Source organism: Suricata suricatta, chromosome 2 (assembly GCF_006229205.1).
Source record: "Suricata suricatta isolate VVHF042 chromosome 2, meerkat_22Aug2017_6uvM2_HiC, whole genome shotgun sequence".
In the NCBI taxonomy this organism is placed as follows: domain Eukaryota; kingdom Metazoa; phylum Chordata; class Mammalia; order Carnivora; family Herpestidae; genus Suricata; species Suricata suricatta.
Genome location: NC_043701.1, coordinates 1,158,194 through 1,179,203, shown reverse-complemented (window position 1 = coordinate 1,179,203; position 21,010 = coordinate 1,158,194). Strand labels below are relative to the sequence as shown.

At 59.8% G+C, this 21,010-nt stretch overlaps 1 protein-coding gene across 1 annotated transcript in view; it reads right to left on the bottom strand.

The window, feature by feature from the left end:
- Positions 1-21,010, bottom strand: part of PTPRN2 (protein tyrosine phosphatase receptor type N2) — a 97,671-nt gene that overhangs the window by 35,028 nt on the left and 41,633 nt on the right. Inside the window, exons 4-6 of the mRNA XM_029920879.1 lie at positions 20,103-20,250; positions 6,377-6,450; positions 376-453 (exon numbers count right to left, since the gene is read on the bottom strand). Of these exons, the coding sequence (XP_029776739.1) occupies positions 376-453; positions 6,377-6,450; positions 20,103-20,250 (300 nt within the window). The remainder of the gene's footprint in view (positions 1-375; positions 454-6,376; positions 6,451-20,102; positions 20,251-21,010) is intronic.

The window sequence follows — 21,010 nt, the reverse complement described above, 5'->3', positions numbered from 1 at the left end:
GGGAGAGAAACTATAATTTGAACACCATTTTTTACCTTCCTAAGAGAACAATAGATAAAGACACATTTGAACATCTTATTCAAACGCTTACTAATTCCATTTCTTCCTATTTCATAAAATACAACTGAAAGGGGGTTAAAAAAGTAAGGGTCTTTGAAGCATTCAGTCTCTCAAAAGGAATTTGGCATATTCAAGCTCTGGAAAAAGAAGATTGATAATGAAAACTATTAAAGGAGTCGTTTAAATTCTGAAATCAGGTAACCCTTGGTGAGCACCTCTAAACACGTTTAAATTTGCTCCACGGAATCCAGGGTATCACTCATGATCAATGTGCAAGATCTGACCTTCCGGAAGTTTTAAGGGAACGAGATTCACCTGCCAGAAGTCGGCCACGGTGGCAGGCAGTGGTCCCTGGGTGGCGATGTAGGCAGGGTTCCTGGGGTCGTGATCCGTCTGCAGAGACAGGATGACAGTGACAAAGGTTAGCTACAGAGTGAGTAAAAAACCAGGAAATACAGCACTGGCTGCAGAGGCGGTGAAGGTGGCCCGACCCAGTGCTGCATAGACACGCAGTGTGTGAGAGGCGAGAAAAGCAAGCACGTTGGTCTTCCTTAGGTCCCCCCGGACTCCAGCAGCGCTTGGATTTTAGTTCGAGCCCTTGTGGCCCGGTGACCGGAGCCTGGGTGACCACGTTGGGGTGCTTTCTGTACACCTGACATCAAGGTAATGGGAGCAGCATAAGCCCAAGCGAAGACAGCAGATCACAGAGGCCCGAGGCCAGCTAATAAACAGGCCGGGCTGGAGGGGTGGTCGCAGCACAGGCTGCGGGGCCACTGGGGCAGCACCTCCACGCCATGAATCCCGGGGGCCGGTGGAGCAGCTCAGCCACGTGTCGGCCTGAGTGGACTCCACCCTGGCCCTGTGAGTGTGAGCCGCACGCACACCCACCACCGCCAGGGCCGGGTCACGACGGGCCCTCTGGGAGAGCTGCGGGGGCCGGGGGCGGGGCCTAGGCTGGAGGCGGAGCCAGGACCGGGGGCGGGGCCTAGGCCGGGCGGTGAAGCCAGGCTGCTGGCGGACTGACAGAGAACCACTCTCCTGGGGCCGGGGCCGGGGCGGAGCCAGGGCCAAGGGCGGGGCCGAGGCGGGGGCGGGGCTGAGTACTGACAAAGAACCACTCTCCTGGGGCCGAGGCCGGGGCGGGGCCAGGGGCGGGGCCGAGGCCGGGGCGGAGAAGCCAGGCTACGGGTGGACTGACCGAGAACCACTCTCCAGTCCCCCTGCCCCCAGGAGGGGTTAGCTCCTGTCACAGGGGAGCTTGTTTCTGCGACCCCGAGAGGGGCTCGGGCCCATGAGTTGCCCGGGGGTCTGCCGTCCGCGGAACGCGCGGCCTTCCACCTGCTCACTTGCCACCCTATTTCTGCGGTGCCGGCAAGGGAATGAAAACAAAGGAACCGCGGAATGCGCTGGTGGGATTTCTGGTCCCAGAGCCGCCTGCTGGCCTCACCAGGGGGAGCCTGGCTCAGAGTACCTTAATTATAACCCTGAGTTCAAAGACCGAGCTGGAAAGCAAAGGACGGAAAGGACAGAAAGGACGCAAGAAACAAAGCCTGGAGAAACAAACAGGGCGGGAAGGCAGTCCGAGGGCTGTTGGATGGACGGCCCTTTCCCCTCCGGGCCATGCCAGGCCCCAGAGCACAGGGGTGCCAGCATCACGTCCCCAAGGACTGCCCTGCCTGCCACGCGCCCCAGAAGGAACTTGAAGGAACTTCGGAGACCACCCTGGAGGCCCGCCGGGCCTCAGGCTGAACTTCACCTTCAGATGTGCTGAGTCCCTGATTCTTTCCATCTGGCGCCAGAATTTACTTTTCTGATGCTAGGGTTTGATTACAGATTTAAAATGCTCTGTTTTCAAAGTTATTAGGAGGAATACGTTTCCCAATACAGTGAGAAAGGAGTTAGTTCCACCGACAGGTCATGAGGGCGCAGCGTGCACACCAGAGCCTCCGTGAGACGCGGCCGGTGCTGGCTTTGAAGGACAGCCTGCCAGGTCCCAGGAATACTGGCCGAGGGACTCTGGTCTCCAGCACTTGCGGAGGTGACGACCGTCGGCGTAAGAGCGCGCGCACCTTGTAATTACGCGCCGTGAAGAGGCGATGTGAGTCGTTCCCCAGGTAACAGCAGTGGACGCTGGCTGGTGGGGGGGGGCAGGAAAGTGCTTTCTCTGCCCCATCTCTTCCCAGCCAACAATTCTGCATAGAAAGTAAAACCCACCTCCTTTTCAAAGGTGCTTTTTTGACCAAAGCAATTTAGAGAGCATCATGTCTAAAAATCGTTACTATGTTAAAACTAGCGCACTTAGCTGCTTTCCATCTGAGAAATATGTGATTAAAAGTGAAAATCCGAGCAGCGTCCAGGAGGGTAAGCGAGGCACCCTACTGCGGTAGGCCTCCGTGGCCCAGCCCTGCGCTCAGGCGCCGGCACAGGGACGACGTGGCTCGGCCTTGCTGGCGGTCACCTGGGCGCCGCTCGGAGGCAGGGGATAGCACAGTGACCCCAGAGCGGCGCCACGTGACAGAGATCCACGGACAACGACGATGACTTCACTCTGGGCACACCCTGTTGAACAGAAAGTAATTCTGGGCGGAAGCACATTGTGTGCGCTGCACGTGTGGCAAATACAAGCGAGGGAGAGCGTGACGGTCGTGGACGGTCTGTAACTGAAGAAAGTAAGCCAAATACTTCACTCAAGGAACAGAGGCTTTAGATTTACGATTTCCGAGGCAGGATAAGTATAATTAGAGGCAGTCAAGTAAGTTTCTCCTAACACTACCTTTTCCATCAGGAATTCTGGCCCCGACCCCGGCACGTGCACGTGGACCCGTGTCTTCTGCTGCTGTTCCCAGTGCACGTGACGCAGCGTCTGCTGCTTCCTGCGGTCTGTGCGGCGTCTCCTCCCCATCCTCTCATGATCTTCCTTCCTTCCTGGTGTCCTATTTACGTGTACGTCTGTGAGGTCCACACACACGAGCTCCGGGACCGCGGGGAGTCAGCTCCTGTCTCGTGGCCTCCGTCCCGGTGTCTGGGAAATGGGGGTGGAGGTGGAGGGCTGTCGCTCTGGGATCCGGGGTGCACGCCCGTGTGGGTGCTCTGGTGGCCGCCCTGACGCTATCAGTGAGAGCCTCTGCATGCACGCGCCTTGTTCCTGCGTGGCCTTCTCCTTCGTGGACTTCCGAGGCAGAAGGGTCCAGATCATCACATGTGACTTAACACTGAGGGACTGCATGCCAACCGAGGGCCACAGGGCGCCAGGTCCCAAGTATAATTAACAGCACGATTTTGCTTGTACTGTTTTTTTTCCCCCAAAGAAAGGAAAACCGTTTGTGTTGAGTCCTGCATCCGCGTGGCTGGCTGATTCTTACGAAGACACCAAACGGAGCGCAGAACCGGAAAGGGGTATTGCTACGAATTTCTAAACGCACAGTACAACGTAGCACCAGACACCCCGCCGCCAGCCAGGACTGGGGAATGGCGGGTGTGAGTTGTCTGCAGACCGCTAACGTGCCCTAAAACCTCAGCAGTCATTTCTCCAGCAGTGCAAAGAAAACCGATTTTTAATCTCCAGCGTTCAGCATGCCCAGACCAGGGGCCCAGGTCCTGAAGCCGGCAAGAGCACAGGGAGAAACCGGCCGTCTGCATGCCGCTGTGTCTCTGCGGGGGAGGAGAGCCAGTCCTGCTCCCGCCCCAACGGGGCCGCGCCTCTGCCCGAAACCTCGGAGCGCGCGCTCGCATGTTTTCCGGCGGGATGCCTATCCACCGGCCCTGCATCTGCTCCAACATCTACAGCAAACTTCACAGAACGTTTTCTTAGAAACAAGCGAACATGAAACCCGAGTTTTGGAGCCACTTTTCCCGACACTAAGTCTTCGTGTGAGAATTTGCTGAGAAACTGTAGCTTCAGAAATCGATGAGAGAGGCTGACTTAGGAGCTGAGGTTATTTTCAGATATTATTGGTATGAGTTGAGATTTAAGTCAACTACGGGGTATAACACACACACACACAGATGTTGGCTTGTAGAATATTTTCGGAGAACCAGAGCGTCGGCTCCCGTATTTGGCCACGTGTTATGATATTCAGGACGTCTGGCCAGGCACCCTTTCCCGAGGCGCCATGTGCGCCTGCACTAGCTAAATGCATTCTGAATTAAGTCTTTTAACAGTTTTTTCTCCTTCAGTAAAGAGTGGAATGAAGAGTAAGTTTATTTTCAAGTTTGGGAAATTGCAGACCCGTTTGTGTCGAGAAGTTTGCCGCTGCTCTGAGTGAACCAGCGTGCCTCTGCGTCGCGTCGGTCCGCGTCCCCGTCACGGCCGCGCTGGCGTCTCGGGCCACGCTGGCGGGCGCCCCTCGGCCGCGCTGCGCAGAACAGGACTCCGCGCGCTCTCCTGACTCTGCTCTCAAAGCAAAGACCGCACGGAATTTACTGGCCGAGGGTCCCTGAAAGTTACTGAGGCCTAAGTACACACATGACGGAGGCAATTCTGACCGTTCTCTTCTTGGGCCAGAATCCTTAGCTGTTCGTTCAGCTGCTGCTGGGAAGCTCATATCCCCGTCCTCCTGCCGTCCCGGAAAGAAGAGGCGCCACGCTTCACTCTTACAGCCCGAATTAAAGAAGAGGATCGTGGCAGGAAATAAAAGGGAAACAGAGAGGAGACCTTAAATCCCTCTCTGGGCGTCGCCTTCTGAGCCAGGCCCCTGCGCTGTGGAGCTTGGAGAGGCTGGAACACAGGCGGTGCAGGAGGCAGGGCCCCAGTAAGCGGCCCCCCCCCCCCCGTGGCTCTGGCACAAACATCCTGCTTCAGGCTCAAGTAGGCACACATCGGAAGTTGGAACCCGTGAAAGTGGGGGGAGCTGGGCACGCCCCAACTCTGGACTCTCATCGTTTAGACTTGGAAATAATTGTGTTATTTCTTTTCCTGGCCCCGGGACATGGTTTGTACCCGCGACAAGGGGTCCCTCAGGGGGACGCGGCTCTCCAGGCGGATCTGAGCCGCCGTCACCACCGGCCCCCAGGAGGGCACCACGTCCGGGCACTTCGAGTTCCCAACCTCACCAGGAACGACACTCTGTCTACAGAACCAGAGACTGTAGTCGAGGAGGCTTTGGCTTGATTTCAGAATCCGAAATGACAGCAAAGTACCAAGCATGACACGGGGCATTTACTGAGAGAGGCTGGATGGCTCCAAGTGAGAGCCTTGGGGACACAGAGGGAACCGACCCTGGAGGTCCACCTGTGCTGGAAGGGACAGGCTCTGTCCGAACATAACGGCAGGAGCGGAGGTCTGGGCTCATGGGTGCAGGCAGACCAGCAGACCAGCTCTTAACCCGCCTTCTCTTGGCCAGCAGGTCACACACTGCTCTCGCGTGTGTGCGGAGGGGACCGGTGGCATACCGGACTCCTAGGACCGGCTTCCGGAAAGACAGGAACCAGCATGTGCGGCCTGACTCCCCTGGCGGCAGCGGTTCTCATGTAAGGCCTGCTCCCGGCGGGGGAGGGGCCGTTAGGACGAATCCAGAGGTGGCCCTCGGTCTCACGTGCCCTGCGTCCTCCTGAGCGCACATCGGAGATGTCGGTGTGGCCTCCTCACGCTTCCCGGATGGCCAGCGTTGATGTGCGCAGTTTTCGGGGCTCCCTCATAGATCCCCACCGGCTCCCAAACTCTCTGCCATCAGCCCTGCGCTCTAACAGACCCTTCTGTGGACCCTCATTTCACGTGCTTCCCACTTGGAATCATTCCAACTTGGTTTTGAAAAGCCAAGCTGAGCATTGCTTAGTCTGTCCTCTGAGAGGGGACGTGTCACCCCCCAGCTGCTCCCACAGGGAGAGGCCCACGCCAGGGTGGTTGCCGGCCACTTTCCCCAAGCTGGAGAGCCTGCCGGTGGGGGGTCTCCCCCAGGGGGTTCCGAGTTCGCAGAAGCAGCCCGAGGGGAAGGTCAGCCCTGGAAACACCCACGGGCACCTGCCCTGGGCCCTCCGTCTGTCCCTTTAACAAGGGGCAGGTTTGGGTCTCCTGTTCTCCGTTTCCCCTGAACAAATGGTCACCAAGTGGGTCTAGAAAACAACCAACCGTGGGTTTTCCTAAAAGTCGTGCTTCTGGCCTGTCCCCCCGCAGACCCAGGCGGCTCTCCCCGGTGAGGACCCAGCCCGGGCCAGCTGGTGGGGACGAGCGCCTGCTTAACCCCAATGGCCCGGTCCACGAGTCACCCAGTTGAGACTAGTCGCTTGGTGGAGACCAACCACCTAGTTGGCGGGTGCCGGCTGAGGCCGCAGCGGCTCGCGACCCGCGCGGGTGGGGCCTCGCCGTGGGGGTACTCACGATGGGGCTGGCGTTGATGTAGTCCGACCTGCTGTGGCTGTTCTCCGGCTTCAGCAGGACCCGGGAGTGATCATCTGCAAACAGCCCCAAAGGCAGAGAGTGAGGTGCACACACGGGCCCGTGTCTGTCAGGGCTGCGCAAGGGGGCAGCGGGCGCCGAGGGCCCATCTGGGTGACGTCCCCTCCCGGGGCCCTGCCCAGGCCACGTCCCGTCACTTCCCTCTCTGGGAGGAGAAGGGTGTGTGGGACAGTGACACTAGCATTCACCCGGTAAGATTCAGAGATTTTGGTATTTTTCGTACCTAGAGTTCAAATACCAGCATGAGTGTTCCTTTGCAAGATTGTAGGTGGGGGTTCCCTTCATTTTATTATTATTGTTTTTTAATTTCTTAAAAGTTGATTTGAGAGAGAAGTAGACAGTGCAAGCAGGGGAGGGGCAGAGAGAAAGGGAGAGAGAGTCCCAAGCAGGGTGTGTGCGCCCAGGCCAGATCCCGACACGGGGCTCGAACCCATGAAGCGCGAGATCATGACCTGAGCCGAAGTCGGATGCCTGACTGACTGAGCCCCCGGGCGCCCCCGCAGTTTCCCCTCTGAGTAGGAGACGCACGTGGCCACATGTAGGAAACACGTATCAACACGAGCATTAAGATATTAGGCGACTTCCGTGTATAAAATCCTGGGATGACGGGAACTTAGTGGTGAGGGGAGAATGGGAGAAACAGAAAACGGTCACAGAAGGGACAGAGGCTCGTGCAGGCGGAGGCCCCCTGACGACAGACCGCGTGCCTGAAACACACACAGCAACCAGACATGTCAGTGGGGAGTAAGGACATGTGACTGTCAAAGCTTAGTGTGTTTGACCCATGAATTATTCTTTTTTTAAAAGCTTATTTATTTTTGAGACAGAGGCAGTGCGGGATGGGGAGGAGCAGCGAGAGCAAGAGCAAGAATCCCGAGCAGGTCCACGCTGCCCCGATCCCATGAACTGCAAGATCACAACCTGAGCATGAATCAAGAGTCGGGCGCTTCACCGACTGAGCCACCCAGGTGCCCTGATACGTGGATGGTTCTTAATTCTGGTTCTGGAATAACCTCCTTCCTGCGTATGGTGACATCCCCCTTTGCCTGTTTTCAGGAACTTTCAAAGCTGCACCCTCGGTGGGGTCGGGGAGGCGGCACAGGGAGCAGGAGGGGGCCGTCCCAGGGGAGGGGCGGCCGTGAGGGTCCCTCCTTCCCCCCACCTTCCCTGACACCTCCTCCGTCCTCTGCGAGGTGCAGCGGAGCACTGCCAGCCACCGAGAACGGCCGGGCGCTCGCCTCCGCCATCTCTGCTCCAGGGGCCACCCGCAGGTATGACGCACCGCCCTTACTTGGTCTTCTGGGAAAACAGAGACCAGAGACGGCCTGGCTGGAGCCCTGGACGCCAGGGACGTGCGTGGCCGGCGGGGAGCGTCTCGCCGCGGTCCTGTGTTTCAGCCGCGTCTCCTGGTTCCAGGCTCCAACCTTGAAAGCAGCTTGGGCGGTGGGGGCAGGAAGGCACGGGGACTCTGCTTTGCTTTCACTTCTCCAAGAGATTTTACTTAATTTCTTTTAACGACAACTGTGGGGCTTGGGAGACTCGGTGAGTCTCCCGGACTCCCATCCGTCCTATAGCTTTTCTCCAGTAGAGATAAGACAGACGAGAAACACCCGGAGATGAGGAGGAGCACGGACACGCAGGGGATGCTTACACAGGCACATGCTCCCTGCGCCCAGAGCTGCGGAAATGCTCCGAGGGCACTGGTGACAGGAGCCGCCGAGGTGTCCCCCTAAGGCGTGAATAATGACACAGAAATCCCATGTGCTCAGGGGTTTTGAGTTCCTGCACAAATTTGCTCTTGAGAGAGTGAGAACTGGCAGTGGCAGGAAGTAAAATAAATAAAAATGACCAGAAAACCTGGGCAACCCTGCCGTCCTAACATACCGCAAACCCACTGCGCCGGGGAAGCCTGGTGCGCTGGACCCCACGTGCTCCCATCTCCTTTGTCGCCATGACCCTCGGCTCGGACACCTGTGCCCGGCCCGCACGTGGAACACCTGTGTCCGGCCCGCGCGCTGAGTGTGCTAGTTGTTGAAGGAACATTGCTTACGGCCGAGACTCGTACTAACTGCCCGACCAGAAAGCCACGTCCGCTGGGCAGATACTGAAGTGTGTCCAGAAATAACGCCGCTGTGCTCACGATTCCTAGGACCATGGTGACCGGATTCCTATCTGCACAGATCAAGGGACCAAGGACAAAGGAGGGTCACGGTCCCTCTTGGGCCCCTTCTGGCTCCCGGATGTCTACAGTCATAGTTGCCTTTGGACTCCAGCCCTCCTGCCTCCCCTTCTCTCAACATCAAGGCGCATTTGTGCCGAGGCAAAGGCTGTTTTTCCAGATGGCGGTCCGCCATCTTGGTCTGCTGGCTTCCTGGGTAAAGTCGCTTTCCTTCCCCCAACACCTCATCTCTTGGCTTCCTAGCCTGTCATCCAGCACGTGCAGGGAGCTCAGTCTTGGTTACACTACCCCCAGATGGAGTCCAAAAAGTCCGGCTTCACAGTGGGGTGCTTCATGGACGAGTCAGGCTGGGGACAGTGACGTGCTGCTCCGAAGCGGACACCTTTTCTGAAGGCTGTCCCTGGTCTGTTGTTGCAGCCTGCGTACAATTCTGTAATAAGAAAGCAGAGTTTCTAGCTGCTTCCGGAGGATTCCAGAGGGTCTTCCAGGAGCCCTGCCCTATTAGAAATATTTTCAGCACAGCCAACTTCAGACACTGTTGATAGTGGCAGTGAGGACTCCTTGTGTCTGCAAACCTTTCAGGTTTTCAGGGAGGAAGAACCGGACCCTCTATCTCTGGCTTCAGACGTCAGGCTGTGAAGGTACCAAGCATCACCCAGCTGGACAGGCAGGGGCTGGAGGGCTGCTGGGTGCCCTTCACCTCCAGGGGGCTGGCACTGCCCTGCTCTGGGGCAAGCAGCTCAGGGAACGCCCCCAGCTGCATTTTCTAGTCAGAAAACGAAGACTATGCTTGACGGGTTCTGGAGTCTCAGTGGAACAAAGGTGCCGTCGGGGAGCCGGGTGCTCGGAGGGCGAGGGGGACAGACCGCTCGGAGCACCTGAGCCCACGCCCGGGCCGTGGGGCGGCCTCTGCTGTCAGGCTCTCTGCCAAGCGCTGTTCCAGCCGCATCATTTCCCGCGGGCCACCCCTTTATGGATGCCACCGAGGCCGGGACACGGGCTTCGGAGTTGTGCTGCCTTCTGATCATGTAACTGACTTTGCGGCGACATGGTGATTTCAGAGTGGGTGCTGAACTGGTTTTGTTTGTGTCACTGGGCCGTCTGAACCTCCCCGTGACACAGTGGGCACCTCCCTGCACGGACCAGCTGGCCAGGGCGCCGTGGAGGCGCGGTCATGCTGTGGGATGGCCCAGGGGATATTGGTCGGGCAAATGTCAACTATTCTGTGGTTCACTTTTCCTGTTCATCTTTTTAAAAGAGCTGTAATGGGAGATGATGAGCTGACGTCAAGTTGAGAATGGCCGCCTCTATCCTTCGGAAGGCCAAGGGCGGCCGAGTGGCCCTACAGGATTACAGCGTCACTCAAGGTCAACCAGCAAGTTGGAGGTGAGGCCAGGGCGGGGCTCAGGAGCACACCTCCTCTGCCCGGCCCCGGCTCTGTGGACCGGGTGTGGTTCCGGGGGATGGCCAGTGTGAGCATGGGCTCCTGCCCTGGGAGCAAATGCGGCACAACGGCCCCAGCCGCGGAGCAGAGGCCACACAGCCAACAGCTGAGAGCCCAGGGCCCCGCCCCCTGCTGGCCAGGAGGTACTTGGCTAAATTATTCAATATTTTAAAGGGCAGACTTGGGGCGCCTGGATGGCTCCACCGATTAAGCGTCTGACTTTGGCTCAGGTCATGATCTCACAGTTGGTGGGTTCGAGCCCCTCGTGTGGCTCTGTGCTGACAGCCCAGAGCCTGGAGCCTGTTTCAGATTCTTTATCTCCCTCTCTCTGCCCCTCCCCCCTTGTGCTCTGTCTCTGTCTCAAAAATAAAGCATAAAAATAAATAAATAAATTCAGAAAGGGTCAGACTCGTCATCCAAAATGTAGGCTGACCAGCTCACGGGGTTGCCGTAACAGACGCCACATGCCGGCTGGAATGCCTCGCGCATAGGAAAGGGCACAGGTTCAAGACCGCAGAGAGACAAACACTGAACTGATCAAAAGTCAGTCGACTAGGCAGAACACACTCCTGGAACGCTGTGTTGTCAGTGAACAGACGCCAGTGATTTTCATAGATGCGGACGGAAGAAACAAGTTCTCGAAAGCCTTCTTGATCACTGGCAGGTCAAAGAGCACTTGAAGACAGCCCAGGGCACACCCGGAGGGCACGTGCCAGCATGTGCCAGCATCTGGAATCTGTCCACCTGCTCCCAGGTGCGGGGCCTTCCGGTGCCTCTAGCCTGTCCTGTGACTGTCAGGATAGTGATTTCCTGGGTGCCCTGGTTATGTCATTCGCGCCAAGTGAACTGATACATGTGAGTCAATAATCTTCACGCCACGAGCGGACGAATCCCTTGATGTTGAATGCCTAGGGCTCAGGTGTGGGGGGGGGGGTCGCTGGTGCACACTGGCGTCGCACCAGGGAATTCTGTCACCCACGCAGCCGGCCAATGTCCTCATGGGGCTTTCCCGCTGTGTCTTTCCGCCACACCGTTTCCTTTACTTTGATGTGTGGCTAGTGGGAATGCGGGGAGTGTGGGGTGACCCACCGGCGTTCTGTGCGGGAGGGTGGGCGCTCGGAGACTTGAACGGAGACCGTGCACCTGGAGGAGCTCAACGGTGTCAGCAGCCACCAGCACCCGCACTGGTTTCTCGGGTCCACACGTGGTTTGGTGCACGCGGCCGAAGCCCTTGGCGGCCACCTGTCCGCCAGCTTTAGAGCCGGTCCAACGACTGCAGCCACTTACACGTGGGTGTCCTTCCTGTTTGGACTCCTCAGAGCTGAGGGAAGCAATACATTTCCATACTACGTTTGTTTCAATAGTGTGTTTCTTTGCCGATCTGGGAACCGGAGGACCACAGCGTGGCGATGAAACGTACTGGCTCTGAAGGGCGAGTCCTCTCTGGAGGGGCTGGCTCACGCTTCTGTCCACGGGCGTCCTTCCTCAGCGGGTCAGCAGACGTTCTGCTCTTGGTTAAGCTTACTGGACACTCTTAGCTCAACCTATAAATATCGCCAAACACCCAAGACAGAAACCAACGGGGTTCTGCGGCTCCTCGGATGAGCACACAGTGCGTTCAGGAGTGAGGGGGGCAGGCCCTGACTCACCCTCCTGCGCCCAGAGGTGGTGAGAGAATGCGGCCCGGCCTGGTGCCCCGCCCGTCGTGGGCCACAAAGGCTCCGGTCAGCTTCCTGCCCCGGACTCGGGAGCAGGTCTCCAGTCCCCCGGTGGCCGGCGGTGTCTGGTCAGGGGGCTGGTCTAGTTTCACCAGCCAGCTCTGTGAGTGAATGACAGTGCAGCCGGTCACAAGGGCCCGGACCACAGTGGGACACCCGTGCTGGGGGCAGTGCCCCGTGCCGGCCTCGCCCACTGCCAGCCTTGCCCACTGCGGCGGTCTGGGGGTAGGTGGGGCTAAGAGCTGACCTGAGTATCCCTGATCTCCACAACACAAGATACCTTAGCATCCCGACCGCCAGTCCCACAGACGCCCCCGGGGAAGATGTCTGGTGTCCTCGAGGAAGGGGGTCTTTGGACACAGGCAGACGGAGAAGAAAGAGAATGTGCGGGCAGCGAGAGCACTGGCAGCGGGCACGCCCAGCAGAGAGCCTGGACGGAGCCAGCCCTGCCCGCGCCCGCGGCTCCGACGCCCCGGCTCCAGGCCTGGGAACAAACGGGGGACCCACACCTGCACACGGGCTCCGTGCCGCCCGGGCTCGCCTGCCCTCCCGGGCCCAGCGCCTGCTCCGGGACACAATCACACACACTCCAGCACGGCAGGTAACGCCGGGTTCCGGTGAGAACACGGCTGCCCCCAGAGAACCACCCCCCGCATGTGTGCCGACAGGCAAACTGGAGTCCGTCTTGCTCTTCAAGTCTTCCAGTGACTGCTGAAGGGGACCCAGGCAGTCACAGTGACCCTGGCCCTCTGTAATGCCACCCGAGACAACATCACTACCACAGGCCTTAGGAAGCTTCGGAAAAGTGAGAGCCCGGCAGGATACTCGCTCGGGAAGGTGACAGACTTAGAGCAAACGGGCGGTGGGGAGGAGCACCCAGTGGCCCCCAGAACAAGCCCTTTCCATGGGAGAAGGGGTGTGACCCTGAGCAAGGCGGGCAGGGGGCAGACGGCACCTCCTCCCCTTCCTCCCTCCCCGACACGTCCTGCACCCCTTTCTCCCTCTCCCTCTCCTCCACATCCCTCCTCCCTTCTCCACGTGACCCCCACTTCTCTCTCCCTCAGGAGACCCCTTCCTCCCTCCCCCAGTTGGCCCCCCACACCCTCACCACCATCTTCTACGCACCTCCTACCCTACACCTCCTCCCCCACGCTCCCCTGCCCCCTCATGACCCTCCCCCATGTGCCCTGCTCTGACCCACGTGTGTCCCCCCAGCTCCTCCCTCTTCCCACGCTCCCTCTTCCCGCCCCCCGTGACCCCCCTCCCCTTCCCCACACCCCCCTCCTCCATCCCTCCCCCCACAGCGCCCTCCTCCACACGCCCCTGCTCCACAGTTCTGGAGAACCACCCTGTGTCAACGTCAGCTGATCAGCAAAACCTCCTTCCATCTCCCACGTAAACCCCCGCCACGGGGGTGACACGTTGACAGGTGCCGAGGGCTGGGATGCGGGCATCTTGGGGCCATTACTCTGCTGCCACACTCAGCAAAGTGAGAGATACAATCCGTCAGAGCCTTGGCTTCTCTCGGGAGCAAGTGGGCTCTGCAACCCCAGGTTCCTGCCGCGGGTTAGGGACCCTCCGGCCACGTGGGTGCGCGGTGGCCTCCAGGTTCCTGCCGCGGGTTGAGGACCTTGCGGCCGGGTGGGCGGCTCTCTCCTAACCCAGCGCAGAAGGCACCACGCAGGTGAGGTCAGCCTCTCGGACAACAGGAAGTGTTTCGGAAACCTCACTGGACGTAGAGGGCCCTCCAGGCAAGTGGGGACGCGGGGGTCACAGGGAAGAGGTAAGAAGGGGAGGAGAGAGGATGGTGAGGAAGGGAAGTGCACCTTTAAATCCCAATTTCCTGCTAAAACCGACGTCCTGGACGTCCACACCAGCACCAAGGTTCTCACCTGAACTGAATTCTAATAAGGAAAAAATGGCCGAGCTGATGGTAACCGTGAGAGACAAGTGGCCAGATTATCTTAACGTGTTTAGCTACCGAGAAAGAAAACAGTGGTTGGACCCTGAATGTGTCAGGAACTTTGTTCCCGAGACTCTAGAAGGGAACCCGGCCAGGGAGACGCAGGCACCTGCCCACGTCCCAAGTGAGGAGGAGACACAGCAGCCACCGCAATGGGCTTCACGACGTAGGGACCATGCTGGGAAGAGGAGAGGGGACTTAAACCAAGGATGGGGACAAGCGAGGACGCAAGCCTCATGGGACATGCGTCCGGCAGGCTGATGTCCTGCGGGTGAGGGAATACGCACGGGGGCAGAGGAGTCTGACAGCTGCGCTGTTTAAACCAGAGAAGTCTAATAGCTGCATCTTTTGATCAGCATGAGACGGGCCTCCGTCTGTGCAGGTGAACCGTGGGAACGGGTCACGTAGAGGAAACGCATCCAGCCACGAGCCCGCCTAGGCCACCTCTGTCGGAGATGCTTTTTCAGACCAGGAAGGGCAGAGAGGAGGCACCTGGGGGGTGGACAGATGGTGGGCGGACACTGCTCACCGTCGGGGTTCTGGGCGCCCGCCAGGTGGGCGAGGGCAGCCTGTGGCCAGTCTCCCGCGTGAGGCCACAGAAGCACGCGGCTCCCGTCCACTGGAGCTGGGGGGAGACGCGGAGCCTGGCACCGGCGCTCTTGACCTCTGTGCCTTGGCCGCGTGACCAGAACGGGGGGAACGGCAGCTCTGCACGCCGGCAGGCCAGCTTGCCGCCGACCCAGCAGGATGGTCAGGCCGCTGACTGCGTACCGCGTGAGGCTCCGGAATGGGACTGTGGTCGGCAGGAGGGCAGCGTCATCAGGGACGAGTCAGGTCAGAAAACAAAAGGAGGTCGTATTAAAGTTCAGAAGAGCAGGGAGACGTCAAATCCCAAGTGCGGGTGTGAACCTTAGTGAAGCTTCGTGGTGAGCAAGCGTGGACCGGGGTCAGCTGACATTGGGGGTCACTGTGTTTCCTGAGTCGGGACAGTGCAGCCGGGGGAAGGCGGAGAATGTCCTCTCAGGAGTCACCGGCTAAAGCAGTTACCTCACGGTGCCTGAAACTCACTTTGAAATGGAGCGTGCAGTGGAGCGCACCCGCTGGGCACCTCGTGAGTTGTTGAGCGTGGGTGTGGGGTGCAGGCCACCGTCAGGCTACCATTTCCGCCTGGGTGTTTTTTCTTTTTTTTTTTAAACTCTTGCAGTAAAACGTGTGCAGGAACATGCCAGCTGGTCCCATTTCTTCTCCACAAGGGGCCCCAGGGCTGGCCCCACCGGAACGCCGCTGTCGGACTTTCCCGCTGGCCTGTCCTCCATAGGGTCCAGGGGAGGCCTGAGCCTAACTGCTTCACCTTAGCCGGTCAGGGTGACAGAGACGTGTTGCGTGCGGCCTCTGCCCCCGGGGCTGGCGCACAGGCGCTGGAAGAGCTTCTGGACATGACCGGGGCGAGGGCGGCCCCCCTCGCCCCCCGGGCTGTGCAGCAGGGCTGTGGGCGAAGCCTCAGCTGCCGAGCAGCCGCCGAGTCCCCTCCCAGCCCCGGGCCAGTGTGCGGGAGGCCTTGGGAGGGCAGGGCCCCTACTGACCCTGTGGCTGACTCGAGGACACGGAAGTCACGTTTATAAAAAATACAGGTGGTAGGAAGCCAACAGACGGAGGTGCTACGTTGAACAGGCATCAACATCTTCTCGACTGTGAACGAGGACGAAGCAAAGCGCCTCTCTGGCACCTCTGAGGGCGCGGGGACTGGGGTCCTGGGGGACAGAAGAGGCCCCGGACCGCAGCGGATGGCGACCTCAAGACGAGCGAACCCTGTGGCTTGTGGCGTGCCCGCCGCACGGGGAATGTGAAATTACAGCAGATAGAAGAGTGCCCAGGGCGGGGTGCGAGCCCAGGGCGGGGTGCGAGCCCAGGGCGGGAGGGGCGTGCCCAGGGACAGGAGGGGGCGTGCCCAGGGCGGGGTGGGGCGTGCCCAGGGCGGGGAGGGGCCGGGCCCAGGGCCAGATGAGGGCGCGTCCACGCCCTCCAAAGGGCCACCACGATCCCTCTGCACAAGACTAGAGCTGGTCCGGAGGGGCCGGCGTCCTCAGGCCCTCCACCGCGTCAAGGGTCTGTGAGCAGCCACGGGAAGGGAATGCTGAGGGGCGGACACAGTCTCGGCGTGGGAGGTGTCCCGAGTCTGTGGCCCAGCTTCACGGAAAGGGGTAAAGGGAATAGAAAATCAGCTCTGACGGTTAAACGGTGCCGACAGTCCATGCACTCGGAACCCCGAGGAGCTGGTGGCGGGTCTGCGCATGACCGCGCGAGGATGCCACTGGTAGGCGCCCCGAGGACGTGCCTCCTCCCGACTTCCTGAGACACAACCTCCCGGCCAGTCTCCGGCGGCGCGGCTGCTGGGACGGCTTCTGTGCGGTGCAGCCACGAGGAAGCCCGCAGCGTGCGACGGGGTCCCTGGACCCCAGCAAGCCCCAGGCCTCCCCGAACCGGAGGCAGAGACTCAGATGGCTCCGAGGCCGAAAACGGCGGCCGCGTCAGGCACTTATCCGGAGGTCCGGCATCGTGGCGGAGCCATGTGCGCGGGGAACCTCCTCCATGAGAGGCGGAGAAACCGTGCTTGCTTCCCAGACTCAGGCGGCCTACGGACGCTCACGGGCAGGCCGGGGCAGGTCTGGGTCGCTGTCAAGTGCCCAGCCCAGAATATTCCTCTATGCCAAGTCTGCTTAGGGTTCAGAAAAACAAATTCAAAGCAAAGATTTCTGGCGCCTGGGTGGCTCAGTCGGTTAAGCATCCGGCTTCGGCTCAGGTCATGATCTCATGGTTCGTGGGTTCGAGCCCTGTGTCAGGCTCTGTGCTGACAGCTTGGAGCCTAGAGCCTGCTTCGGATTCTGTGTCTCCCTCTTTCTCTCTGTCCGTCCCCTGCTCATGCTGTCTCTCTCAAAAATAAATAAAACATTAAAAAAATAAACCAAAGATTTGTTTGGAAAGAAATTTTCTTTGTGTTTTAAGGACAGTGATGCCTCTCCAAAGTCCTGCAGTCCTGTGTGTATTTCAAATATTCTTTTCTGTGGATGTTTGAAATTTGAGTGCATTTTTCCGACACAGAAAAGGTCAATTAGTGCACAAGCGTGTGTGGGCAGAGTCCTGTCAGCAGAGGATTTGAGCCCCAGTGCCCTCATTGGGCAGGTGCAGGGGTGACTCTGTGCAGGGGGGGGTTCCTGTGCTCGGCAGTGGCCAGTGCAGGGGTGACTCCATGCAGGGGGTGGGTTCCTGTGCTCAGCAGTGACCGGTGCAGGGGTGATTCCTGCGGGGGGGGGCGGTTCCTGTGCTCTGCAGTCACTGGTGTTCACACCCGGCCGGGTCTGGTGCCACCTGGGTGCCCCGACCTTGGGGGACAGCCCAACAAGGTCAGCCATCACCCCTACCTGGCCAGGTCTGCGAGGCAGGGCAGGGGTGCCCAGAGCTGCCACCCGGTGTGGCCTCTTTCACAACAAAGCCCCAGAAGCCGGGCTGTGAGAAGGTTCCGTTAAGTGTCTTTCTCTCTGTCTCTGCGCATCCAGGTCCGGGCTCTTCTCTCTGGTTTCGCCTCTCAAGGTTCTTTATCTCTACCTAATCTCTCCCTGGTTTTTGTGACACAGAATCAAAAAACTTTTTTAAGATGGTACGCCAAAACAGCGTCACCGTCCTGCCCTTAATTTAAAAAGAAAATGAGCAGAATACTGCATAATTCTCCCCTACAAATACATTTAGGAAGTGTAGTAAACTCTTTACACTTGAGCGATGCCCTCACACGTACTGCGCCGGCTCACCTGCTCCTAAGCCGTCCTCTGGACGATGGTGTGGAAGTAGCCGGAAGCTCCAGGCTGGCAGAGAAGGAAAGGTGGACACCGCAGCCACTTTCCCACAGGCCGCGGTGGCCGCAGGGAAAAGCCCCAGTGCGGGAGCAGGGCGGCCCCCCGGCGGTCCCAGACAAGTAGGGGTGCGCAGGAGGGCGGAAGGCGCAGGGAGGGGGTGGGCTGTGCCCGGGGCAGGAGATGACACGCTGGGCAGCCACCACGGGCTCGGACTGGTGCGTACTGTGGAGTCAGGGGTCCCGTCTCCCGGTGGAGGAGCGTCTGTGGGGACAGGAGGCCCCGGCCGTGGGGACCCACCAGGTGCGCCCAGGAACCTGTCCAACCAGGCAGCGTGGGGCCGAGCAGATGACGCAGGGACGCCGGGTCAGGCTGCCACCCGCTGCCGCAGGCCCGGAGCTCGGCTCGCCGGGGAGGGTGTGTCCTGCTCACGGGCGACAGCACCGCCACCCTCCTGGACACCCGGCGGGTCCACAGGCTGTGCGTGCCCATCAAGGCAGGAGGGAGGTTGTCTCCGGTGGAGTCTGGCAGGACCAAGAAGAGTTTAAGCCGTGCAGTCCGCGTCCTGCTCAGGGAGGGAAGAAGGCAGAAATCCGCTGCTGAGGGTTCCGTCTGCAGGTGTAGGAGGCCCAATGGTGGGCGGCGGGGTCCCTGGGCTCATCTGCGGAAGTGCTCCTGTGTCCGTGTGCTTGCCCTGCCCCGCCGTCCGCGCCCAGCACAGCTGCCCCTTCACAACCCCAGACAGCCCAGAGCGCCGGGCCAGGATGCTGGGACGGGGTACTGGCCACTGCGCCCCAGCGCCCCGATCCAAGAAGGGTCTTGGGATAGGAAACGCCACTGCCACTAAGGTCCTGGCCTGTGGGCACAGGGACACCGGGGCGGGAGGCACCTGCCGCGGCCTGGCTTTCTCTGTGGGAGGGGTCCTGGGGGAAGACGCTTAGATTTAATATTTACCCGAAGGGACCTGCTAGCCGTCAGCGAGCAGACCCAGGGACACGGTCTGAGCTTGCAGGTGTCTGCCTGCCCCGGACAGCTCAGTGTTCCCGGTGCAGGCGGAACTCTGGGGCTCCCCGTCTCGGCCCTGCGCCCAGCGCCGGTCAGCGCTGGCACCTGTCAGCAGCCCTGCACACAGCAGGTACCTAATAAATATGTCAGTCGATTGCTGTTTTTTTTTTTTTTGCATTTCTTGTAAATATAAAATACATAGATACATAGATGACAACAGCTCCTATTTTTAAAGCCCTTCAGGGAAAAACTCCTCAGACCTCATGGAGACAGAGGACCTAGCCTGAGCCCTCACTGACCTGTTAGAAAACCTCACACCCACAACCGCATTCAGATTTCAAGGATCTGTGATGCCCACGTCAGTGTCTAAGGCAACACAAGACGCCAGCTTTTAACCTTTTTGACCCGTAAAGTCAGGTCAGATCACTGCCGCTTACATCGGAACATCTGCTGTGGCGTCTGACGGGCCAGGCGAGGGGCAGCGGCAGGAGGCGGCCGTGGCCCCCGCACCAGGCTGCGGCACTGGCTCCAACGGGCTGGGTCCCGGGTCTGGGCCACGGGGGTGGGGAGCCGCCCCCACTGTGGACGCCGATTTTGCTGAGAGTGTGGCTTTGCCGTGCCCTCAAACACGTCAGCCGACAACATTTCATTGTGTTTGACGTGCGTGCGAGCTCCCCTTGTCTGCAGAGACTCAGACAGTAACCCTCCGCACGCACGCTTGCCGCCCACGGGTCAGCATTCCGCGAGTGCCCTTTGTGTCGGGCGCTTTGGGCATAAACTCCCTTCCGATCCCTCTCCTCTTTCCTCTCTGCAGGTGGGTTCATATGTTAATCAGAGTGCAAACCTGGTGTGGAACATGCTAGAACACAGGCAGTTGGTGCACCAGTTAAGTAGCCCAAGAAAGGGGGCCCCAGCGGCTGGAAAAGGGCATGCCAGGTGGCCTGTCTGCTCCCGTCCTCTGTGGCCTTTCCTCCGTGGGTCACTGTTACCACATCCAACCCCTAACGTAACCGTGTCCCCTACTCGGCGCAAGGCGCTGTGCGGAACTGGGGTCTTGGGTGTCGCTGTTTCTGGCGGGGAGTCCGGCCAGAGTGGGCCCCCGGCAATGCTGGTGGACCTGAGTGTGAGGCTCACGTGCCCGTGTGGCAGGCGCGACGCTAACCGTCCTCAGGGCTTGGCGATTGTGAGGCAGACAGTGTGACCCCGATTACAGGCGAGGAGGAGGTTCGCAGTGGCTGAGAAACGGGTCTCAAGTGACGCAGTGACGGCTACCAGCGGGGTGCAGCCGTTCCCCAGCCCGGGACCGTCCCCCGGGCCACAGAGGAAGGCGCCGGCTCCCTTCTCCGGCTGGGGAGGGCCCCCGGGGTGGTGTGCTCGCGGCCGAGCACCGGGGACGGGGACCCCAGGGAAACGAGGGGAGAGCAGGGTGCAGCCCGGGCCCCCCCCCACCGGCGCTGAGGGCCGCCCCCCAGGGCCCCGGCCGCGGCTACGTACAGGTCAGCACCGCCGGGGAGCGGTTCTTGGGTGCGTTCTCCTCCCTCTGGGCCACGAGCGAGCTGTTGGGCTCCGCCTGGTAGGCGCACAGCGCCTCCCACTCCTTGTCCAGCCGGTTCTTGTTCCTCAGGTGGTCCTCCATGTAGGCCTGAAACGGAAACTCAGGGTCAGGGCCTCTGCCCACGGAAGCATCGCGACACTCGAGGGGCCCACGCTTCCCCTGCAGTGCCAGCGGCAAAGCCTAGCGGATCCAGGAAGGACGCACCCCTGCCCGGCGCACACGACGTGGCCACAGCCCTGCCCGTGTTCTTCTGGGGGGTTCCCAGGCGCTCCCGACGTGTTCACTCCAGGTTCAGAGCCTGGGAACCAAGGCCGCTCGGATCACGATGTGGGCCCTGTCCGCTACTATGAGCTGACGGGGGGAAAGGAAGTGCATGCATAGACCAGACCTGGTCAGCTGACCAAAAGCTGGTGTAGACAGTGTGTCCAGGCAGAAGCCATTTTCCTCGGAACTGGCCTGCTTTTCTGGATCTGGCAGGGGGGGGGGGTTGGGGTGGGGGTGGGTGCAGGTCACAGAGCTCATAGTGGTTAAAACATGGAACCGAACACGACTGAGCCAGACATCCTGACCCTTAGTTGCTTGGCTCTTTAATTTTTCTGGACACCTGTCTGTTGGCAGCGATCACTAGACGTGGATGAGGAAATGCTTCCGGAACACTCCCTCCCACAAAGACAACCACGTGGGCCAGAATCACCAATCTATGTAGCAGCGAAACGACCATGATTTTGAGGAAAAACATTTCCAACAACCAAACTCCAGTTGCTCTGTTGTGCCTGAAGGAAAGTGTCACTCCTGGAAGGTGTCGTGTGTGGCTCTGCAGTGTGCTGTGTGTGGACACAGGTCTTCA